Genomic DNA, 9,268 nt, shown 5'->3' with positions numbered 1-9,268 from the left:
GAGGGTTATGTGCTTCGTAGTTCATCCACACACCTCAAAATCGAAACTAAAATCACGACCAATAAAGTTTTGCAGCAAAGGTTTTTTTGGGGGAAGCAGCAAAAGTTGGGTTTTTTTTGGAGGGAAAGCAAAAGTTGGTTATTCTTGAAAAATTGGGAATCGTAGAAATGTGTTGGGTTGGTCCAACTGGAATGGACCTGGGCCGGTAGCTGGGCCTACGACAACTCACACGGCCGGCCTCTCAGATCGAGGTATCCCCCGTCCCCGTCCAGTGCAGGCTGCTACTGAGAGGCTGTGAGACCTCGCCACGGTTCCCCTTACCGGCCGGTCGCCGCAGCCGCCGCAGCACTCGTCGGCCGGTCGCCGTATCGGCCTTCCGTTCCCTTGAGTTCCCAGGTTTGTATGCCCTCTCCAGCCCAGCCCCCCCTCCACTCCTCCGCCCTCACCGCCCCCATCTCCGTACCGTCCGATGCCAGGAATCTCCAGCAATTTTAGGACCCACCAGAGGAAGAACTACCCGAATAACCCGGCAGTTTTCAATCCATCTCGGAATTGATACAGTAGGTTTCACATGATCAGGCCATGAGTAGTATTTAGCCTTGAAGTAGCAATACTGTTCTGTTTCTGAATTTATTAGTAGAAAAACAGAGCATGAGCAACTAAATCGTAGGGTGGGTCAGATTAGCTGTGGCTTGAACTTCGCCGCTCCTCGGTTTCCATTTAGTACTGGCTGGAGTGTATTTGAGCTGACCGATGTGGGGCAGATTGGTAATGGAGCATTCTCCTTCATCATGTAGCATAACAGAACTTGGTTGTAGCAGCTAACTGGGTGCTCTCAGTCAGACCTCAAGCTTTTGTTCAGAGATTTATTTACATGGTAAAACAAAGGTCTTCATCTATAGACTATTCGTACTCGTGGGGTTGTTCTGTCTGTCACAGTTCAGGGTAGAGTTTAGTTCAGGATATTCAGTTTCCTCCTGCTCGTACTCGTAACATCGCCTCCGTGCAATGTGTCAGAATATAACTTCAGCACTAAGTTCAGAACCTAGCTAGCATACTTGAGTGTTGGCTCAGGATTTATTTTTTCTTCCCCATATTGTGCTGCCAAAGACTGTGTAATACTACTTGCTATTAGTGATATTTTGAATGGACACAACTTACTATTAGTGATATTTTGAATGGGCACAACTGTGTTAATAGAGGTTGATAGTTGATGAACTTTGCTATAATTCTTGGCTTGTGCTTATAGCACTTTGTTGATTATATGAAAGGCGACGTTGAATTATACGTAAAATGCATCATCTGGAATTCATACGCCATGCGAATGTTTTTCCCCATTGCAGCTCTAATAAGATTGTTTGTTATAGTCCAGATTAAGGGAGCGGGATTATCCATCTGTTAACTGGCACCTAAAATGGTTAAATTAGAAGTAAAAATCTACTAATTCTGTCTAGCATGTTATTGTAGTCCCGTACAAGAGGCCAATCATGAGCATCTTATGACGTGCCCGTAAGCCCAATCACCATCATTCCAGCTATTTTCTGAGTTTCTTTGGCTGCATGAGTTATATTATGAGCTCTGCTTGGTGATTAAGCTTGCCCAGCTGGGCTTGGGTGCGATCAGTATACAGAAGCAGAATTACTGTTTTGTGTTGAGTATCCATATGCATAGAATTAACCACACAGCTCTAGATGAAGATTTTCATAGAATCAGCAACCCATAGCCGATGCAGGATTTACATATCCAGAGTATCCATTATTAAAATTTGGTATCAGCAATCCATAATCCTCTGAATAATGTTGTAGACGTAGGTGGTAACTCTGAATAATGCAGTGTGTTTTATTTGAATAGAAAATTCAGAATTATGAACAACTGTATTTGGTTTGGATCTTTACTTTTTCTGAATTTTGAACAGCTGTGTTTGGTGGTGTTCTAGAAATTCGAAAAAGAAATAGTTGGTTGTGCTCCAGTACATAAGTGAAGTGCTCCCTCTGTAAACAAATAGAAGATGTTTTAGATCACTAAAGTAGTGATCTAAAGCGTCTTATATTTGTTTACAGAGGGAGTATATATGTAAGCGTGTTTTTTGTGGATTAACTGAATCCAGCAGTGTAGCTAATCCACTGCAACTGAAATTGCCCTCACAGCCTCACACCACTCTCTGTAGAAACCATGGCATGGGGAGGCCTCTTCTTGAGCCTGAGCCGCCCGACACCGGAGCAGCAGAAGTCGTGCCTCGCGGCTGCCGGCGGCTTCAACTACGACGCGGATCTCCACGGCGCCACCCACCCGAAATCACCAGCCGCATTAACAACCTCTGAAGACACCGACAGGGCGCTGGCCGACCGTGGCTTCTCCGTGAACCGGTCGCGAGTCCTTGTCGGCTCCGGCGCCGACGCCTTCCGCCACGCCAAATCGGCCCTCCTCTCCTGGAAGTAAGTAAGCCTGGCCTGCTCTGAACTCCAGTGTTGTACTATATGTTTGCAGCAATGCTGGAAACCGTTGGTCGTTGTCCGTCAGGCACCTGGCGCTGGGGTGGGCGGAGGCGGAGCCGGGCACGCCGGTGAAGGCCGGCGCGAGGTTCTGCATCTGCTACAGGGAGGTGGTCCCCTGGGTGATGTTCCCGCTGCAGATCGCCTACGTCACCGACGACAAGTACGATGGTGGCAAGCGCGGGAAAGGCGGCGGCGTGTTCGCGTTCGGCAGCGGCACCCTGCAGGGCCATCTGCTGGTAACTGGTGCATTCTGTTTCTGGCGTGATTGAGTGTGTGTGGGTTGAGGATCAAGTTGGAGCAAATTGATGATGATGGTTTGGGTGGCATGGTTGCGTGGATGCAGGCCGGGGAGGAGCGGTTCTCGGTGGAGGTGGACGCGGAGGAGCGGGTGTGGTACGAGGTGGTGTCCTTCTCCAAGCCGGCGCACCCGCTGTCGGCGCTGTGCTACCCGTACGTGCGCCTCCGGCAGAGGCACTTCGCGCGGGAGTCCGGCAAGGCGGTGCTCAGGCACGTCGCCGCCGCAGCCTGCTCGCCGACTGCGACGCCAACGACGCGGTGATCATCGGCGTCCTAGCTGCGGGGCCGGGAGGCTAGGCTGTGATGGAGTAGCTCCATTCTGTGTATACAGGGGTGTTAAGATCAAATTTCTCGTCTACATGTGGCAGCGCGAGGAAGAACACCATTTTTTTTCAGGCACCTGTGGCAGCACAGGCGCTCCTGAACAAATCATTTTCCGTTGGTTGTTTCGTTCTCTGACACGCACTCACTCTCATCAAGATAATAAGGAAGGAAAAACACGTGGCGCCGGCCGCGGCTGAAGGACGTGAGTGAGTGAAAGACAGACGTGGTGACAGAGCCCATCCACCGATGTGGGTCCGTCAGAGCGGGGGGTCAGATCATAGTCATACGTCTGGTCTGGTTGGTCAGGTACACGTCCCCTTCCCTTCCGTCCCTATCACTTGGTCGCGCGTTGCTGGTCGACTCGTTTGAATTTCTGAACGGGAACGGGAATCCGAGGCGAACAATCCCCAGCAGCACCACCAGCAGCAGTAGCGACATCGCGACCTACGTGGCTGCTGCGTCGAATCGACGATTCTCGCCACGGCATCCTATGCCTGCCTGCCACTCCTCGAGGATACGATGCGCTCTCTTCGCTCGCTCCGTTCCGTCGGGCCATCCGCCAAATCCGGGAAAACAAATACGCTGGTAGTATATCTCTTCTGTTGAGACTAAGAGACAAGCGGGGAAAAGAAAAAAATAATATGTTTAAGCGGATCTGTTGATTCTCAAACAATTCAGAATTGCTTAAATTCCCCATCTGATTTTATTTTATGCTGGCATTTATGTTGATTTCTTTTTCAAAACAAAAAAGAAAAAAACCCACCGTTTTGTTGGCGGTGTGCACTGGGTTGCTGACGTATTTCTAGAAACACAATACAGACGCCAACGCCCACACAGTAATCCCTATGAATGCACGTATATGAGCCTTACCCCTATGGACCAGCAGCGTATCTAGCGCGTGTGCCATGTCACACCCCAGAATTTTGGAAAATGTTTTTTTACCATGTAATACTTTTTTTGTTTGAGAAACTTTTGCCATGTAATAATTAGCTGATTTTCAAGACCCATCTGACCCAATAAAAACAAACCTTAATTTTTTACAGAGTGCACATCCTTCATTTTATTTTTCGGTTCGCCATTGGTATGGGCACCTCCAAGAAATTGAACGATGCACACCATACCACTAAAAAAATAAGGTGAACAAACCTAAAATAAATTTAGAAAATATGCAATCACTCATGCCAAGTCTGTGACTCGAATCTGGATGGGCTGGTTTCACAAAAAAACTTAACATCATAATTAGGCTTAGTTCCCGTCTACAGACTGTTGGATGGTCACTCACGGTTTCTCTAACTCTGTTTTTTTTCACCTTTGTTTCTTTTCAATGCAACTACACTGGTCACTCAAGGTCCCGACTCTGGCGATGAAGGGGCGATGACGACGGCACGCCTTCGGCTCATTTCAATGATTCTAGTCGTCGGTAGGTGGTCTATGAATCTGGATATATTTTATATTATTTTTTATGTTTGTTGTACTGCCATGATTGAAAATGAATAAATCAAAAAGAAAAGTCTAGCTCAGTTCGCAAAGTTCAATCTAATTGCTCCGTACTTAGAGCAATTCCAAAGGACCGACCCATTTGGTCCGGCTGCGTCCGTTTGGGTCGGCGTGGACAAAAGTGACGGCCCAACGCGTCGACCCAAATTCAAATCACGTCCGCGTCGCGTCCGCGCCGACGCATTTGCGGCCCAAATGGCAGCCGTCCAACTACCCGCTGCCCACGCGGTCAGCTTAATTTATGACGACGGGCCCACGCGTCAGCGATGGCGCTCGTCCTTTTTTAAGCCGACCGTCTGGCGGGGCCGTCCTCATCCAAACTCGTCGTCCATATCTGCCCACCTTTGCTCCCTCGTCGCCGACAAACCCTAGCCACCACAACCACAGCGAGATGGGCCTCTTCTCCGGCGCCAGCGGCAGCAAGGCCAAGGGCAAGTCACCCGCCACCCCTTTCCCCTCCGAGTTCCTCCCACCTCCGTCGGCGCCGGCGCCTCGCCGGCAGAGGCAGCGCGTCAACGTGCCAGTGCACCAGGCGGAGTGGCACTGGCAGAACCGCCAGCCTCTGCCGTATCCGGACGTGACGTTGCCGCACGACTGGCATCTGGATCCAGATAGGATCCCAGTGCCGGCGGCGCCGCGGTCGGCTCGTGCTCACGTGGAGGAGGTGCGACGTCGGCGGGCGCTGCTGACGCCGGAGCAGCGCGCCGACCCGGCCTACGCATCTGACTCGCCCAACTGGGCGAGGTGGTTCGCCTTCGAGCACGAGGAGGCAAGGCGACGGGGCGTGCGCGAGGTCAACCGGAGGTTGCCGCCAACGCCGCTCGTCGTCCGTGAGGAGGACCAGGCGGCGGAGGACGCCTACCAGGCAGCCCTTGCGGCCGTCTACCGAGAGAGCGAGGAGGACGAGCGGCGCAGAGCGGAGGCGACGGAGGTGGAAGAGGAGGCCCGGTACGAGGCGGCAATGGCGCAGGCCCTTGCCCTCTCCGGGACGGGCGACAGCGTGGTGCCGCCGATGGCCCCGCCGTCCCCCATCAAGCCGGAGCCGCAGCCGGAGCCTGAGCCCGAGCCCATCACGCGCTTCTCCTGGAATGGAGTGGTGCGCGAGTGGGTGTCCGCGCCACCGGTTTGGCTGGGGGTGACGCCGGCGCAGGAGCAGACATACCTCGAGATGTGACGCCAGCGCCGGCTGGCAGAGGAGCGCCTTGACGGCGAGTACGAGGAGATGCTCGAGCGCGACCTCGAGGAGGAGCAGCGCGAGGCCGAGGAGGAGCCGTGCCAGGCCGTGGCTGCACAGGCTGCTGCACCCCCCTCCCCCCGCCCCGGCACTGCCTGCGCCGTCACAGCCCGACATGACGGCGTTCGCCTGGGCCGGGCTGGCGCCGACGCTCATCGACCTCACGGACCCCGAGGACGACGACGACGACGCCTAGGGCAGCACGCCGCCTCGTAGTTTAGGTTGTTTTTTTTTAAATGCAAATGTGGACGTGTGAACTCTCGCCGGCCTTCGTGGCCGGTTTTAGTGTTTAATTAATGTTGTTTCTCTTTTTTAATATGCATGCGTTCGTTTTTTTGGCGCCGTCAAAATGGTTCTTAGGCCAACGTTGGACGCACACGCCGACCCAAATGCGAAAACGGACATCCGTGTCCGTCTGACCGACCCAAATGGACAAAAAGCGAATGAAATTATCATCCGTTTGGGTCGGCCCGTTGGAGTTGCTCTTACCTCGCATTCTCTTGGCATAAAAACTAGAAAAGGATAGAAGAAACAAATGGTGTGCACGCATGAACCTCGCGCATCTCATGTCCGCGCGCAATAAAACGTGTGAAATACTAGAAGCGGGGCCCATCCCATTTCACACCAAAATAGTTGGACCATGCATGCGTTCCGACAACTGCCAGATCATCGACCCGGCCACATCATTGGGAGAGGCAGTGAGGGCATCTCCAGCAGGTCGTATGTTAGAGCAACTTTAGCAGACATTGCAAAACGCCCGGCCCGCAAAAATTCAGGCGAGTATGCGGGCTCGGCCCGATTTTTCGGCCAAAATAGAGCCCGCATACTCGCTCGACCCGTAAAAACTTTTGCCGCAGCCCGCAAACCGCACACACCGGCTGCGGTTCCGGGATCTTTTTGCGGGTCCAAACCCTATCCCCGCCGCCGTGAGACACCCGATTCCCCTTTTCCCTCTCGCAATTTCTCATCGCCGGCGACCACCCGCCGCGCCTCGAGCCGCCATGTGGGGGCGAACTTGGAGCTTCGGGCGCGGCTCCGGCAGCAGATCCGGCCGTGAGCGGCGCGTCCGGGCGAACGGCGCAAGGAAGCGCGTTGCCCGGAGGTGGACCAACCGCGGGATGTCGCCGCCGCCGAGCTTCAACCGTCGCGAGACGGAGGAGTACGGCCGCCGTAGCGCGTCATTCTCCTCCGCGAGAGCTTCCTACGCCGGATCCTCCTCATCCTTCGGTGCGGGCTTCCTCCCCGTGAAGAGGGAGTGGTCGGACGACGAGGAGGAGCCGGAGCCGCCGGCGCCGTTCGCCTTCGTCCCGGTGAAGGAGGAGCCTGAGGAGCCCGCTCCGCTCGGCCGCCGCGGAGTCGTCGGGCCCGAGGACTACGTCGCGGACTTCGGCGCCGTCGCCATCGCCAAGCGAAGCATGCGCGAGGAGGCGGAGCGCCGGCGCCACGCCGAGGAGCTCGAGGCCCTCCAGTGGCAGCAGGCGGTCGCCGCGAACGACAAGGCCGAGGAGTAGCGCCGCATCCGCGCGGAGCAGGCGGCGAAGTACATCGACCTGTGCAGCTCCGGCGAGGAGGATTGAGCGTCGCTCGGCCTCCACGGCGTCGTCCATTTTGCCGCGACCTCGCCGTTGTCAGATCCGACCCCCACTACTACTAGTTAACGCAGCATGTAGTATGATCTATGCTTAGTTTGTTGATCATGTAGTATGTATGAAATGTTTAGTATGTGATGTGATGAACTAGCTTTGTGCAATTTCTCCCACGAAAGCGTTTTTTTTTTAAATTATGCAGGTTTAGATGCGGTATCTGATCGGCGGCACATGTTTTCGACCCGCAAACGCGAACTTCGTGAACCCGCAAACACATTTTGCGGGTCGAATTTTTGCGGGGTCTGCTAGAGTTGCTCTTAGTCTTGTTGGTAAAATGTCCGTGTTATCAACCAACAAATTATCATACAACTACTCCAATAGATTGTATTTAAGTTATCCAATACTCCCTCCGTTCCTAAATATTTGTTTTTTTAGAGATTTCAATAGACTATCACATACGGATGTATATAGACATATTTTAAAGTATAGATTCACTCATTTTGCTTCGTATGTAGTCACTTGTTGAAATCTCTAGAAAGACAAATATTTAGGAACGGAGGGAGTAGATGATAAGAAAATAAATGTGATTGCTTTTTATTTCAACTTGGAGCTTGTATAAATGTTGTTGGTTAATCTAAATACAATTTTGCTCTTTCTCCACATTATCACTAAGACATACGTGTCAAATTAACCGATGCCTATCATACAACTGTTGAAGATGGCCTGCCTGCAGCAACCACGGCCATAGGCGTCGTCATCCAGTAGGTGGCTACCTCGGATGGAGTAAATGGTGCACGTCGCCGGGGGAAAAGGTGCTGTGCTGTCCCTTCGGGGCGAAGAAGCCTATCGTACGCGGCAAGGTGGACAAGGAAAGCCGCCCCGATTTCCCAGCTCCTTCCTCCCTCCCGGGTCGGGTCGGCCGGTTGCCTTCTGCGATACGCGTCGTCTGCCCACCGGGGCCCATCCCGTTTCACACCCGCACACACCTCCCACTCCCGTCTGACCCGTCACGACCCGCCCCCCGCTACATATACGCCGCGCTTCCCTCGCCCCCCCGCACCCGCACCAGCCGCAGCCCCCGCTTTTCAAATCCCTTTCAAACACCAACCCATCGCCGCCTCCTCCGCCCCCGTCCACCCATGGCCGCCGCCTCGCCCGAGTTCTTCAAGCCGGCGGACGCCTTCTCCCCGCGCCTGCACCTCCTCGCCGCCGGCGCCGGCGCAGAAGCATCCGACGGCGACGACGGCTACTACCGCTGCTGCCGGACGCCCGCGGGCGCCGGGACCGGCTGCCTGGGCCAGGCGGCCACCTGCCCGCCGGCGCCGCGGAAGCCGCGCGCGCAGCCCGACGCCGCCTGCCGGAAGCGCCTCTTCGGCGTGGAGGTCATCAGCCTCCGCTTCGACGACCTCGACGCCATCTTCCGCCCCTCGCCGCCGCCGCCCTGCGACGACCACCACAACAACAACGAGCAGCAGCGGCAGCGGAGCCGCCGCGCGCTCGGCAGGCTCGCCGCCGGCCGGAGCAGCCGCGCCGGCTTGAATTAAGCGCTTCTCATTAGCAGTCAGCACCAGTAGTTGAGTTGAGTTGAGACACCTGTGCGGATGGATGATTGATGTATCACCCATCATCTCCAGGTAAAAACAGTACTGTAGTGGTAGCCACGACCGATACTTATTTTTACGCACAACCATCCTCTGTAATCACCCGTCATAATAAGATTATTATATTATATGTACCCCTTGTTTGATTTGTCTGCTCATCTTGCGAATGTTCAAACACTACTCCTACTACTGAATATGTTCTACGACTGTTGAATGGACTCTAGAACAGGGGTG

The 9,268-nt window shown here is 54.1% G+C and overlaps 2 protein-coding genes across 2 annotated transcripts; both read left to right on the top strand.

Annotated features, from left to right (window-relative positions):
* The first annotated feature begins 260 nt into the window (after positions 1 to 260).
* Positions 261 to 3,247, top strand: LOC119292143 (UPF0548 protein At2g17695-like). Its single transcript, XM_037570972.1, has 4 exons — positions 261 to 396; positions 2,168 to 2,435; positions 2,521 to 2,731; positions 2,839 to 3,247. Exons 2-4 carry the CDS (start codon positions 2,173 to 2,175, stop codon positions 3,052 to 3,054), a joined length of 690 nt encoding a protein of 229 aa, XP_037426869.1. The 5' UTR covers positions 261 to 396; positions 2,168 to 2,172; the 3' UTR covers positions 3,055 to 3,247.
* Positions 3,248 to 8,495: 5,248 nt separating this feature from the next.
* On the top strand, positions 8,496 to 9,168 carry LOC119294233 (cyclin-dependent protein kinase inhibitor SMR1-like). Its single transcript, XM_037572462.1, has one exon. It carries the CDS (start codon positions 8,573 to 8,575, stop codon positions 8,975 to 8,977), a length of 405 nt encoding a protein of 134 aa, XP_037428359.1. The 5' UTR covers positions 8,496 to 8,572; the 3' UTR covers positions 8,978 to 9,168.
* The last annotated feature ends 100 nt before the right edge of the window (positions 9,169 to 9,268 follow it).

Source organism: Triticum dicoccoides, chromosome 4B (assembly GCF_002162155.2).
Source record: "Triticum dicoccoides isolate Atlit2015 ecotype Zavitan chromosome 4B, WEW_v2.0, whole genome shotgun sequence".
NCBI classification, from domain to species: Eukaryota; Viridiplantae; Streptophyta; class Magnoliopsida; order Poales; family Poaceae; genus Triticum; species Triticum dicoccoides.
The sequence above is the reverse complement of the archived record's forward strand: the minus strand, read 5'-3'. Positions and strand labels throughout refer to the sequence as shown.

Bases quoted from the DNA above. Each gene is read 5' to 3' on its own strand.
- LOC119292143 (XM_037570972.1), top strand. From the start codon at position 2,173: ATGGCATGGGGAGGCCTCTTCTTGAGCCTGAGCCGCCCGACACCGGAG. The intron at 2,436-2,520 runs GTAAGTAAGCCT...GTTGTCCGTCAG, and splicing joins TCGGCCCTCCTCTCCTGGAA to GCACCTGGCGCTGGGGTGGG. The intron at 2,732-2,838 runs GTAACTGGTGCA...GCGTGGATGCAG, and splicing joins CCCTGCAGGGCCATCTGCTG to GCCGGGGAGGAGCGGTTCTC.
- LOC119294233 (XM_037572462.1), top strand. From the start codon at position 8,573: ATGGCCGCCGCCTCGCCCGAGTTCTTCAAGCCGGCGGACGCCTTCTCC.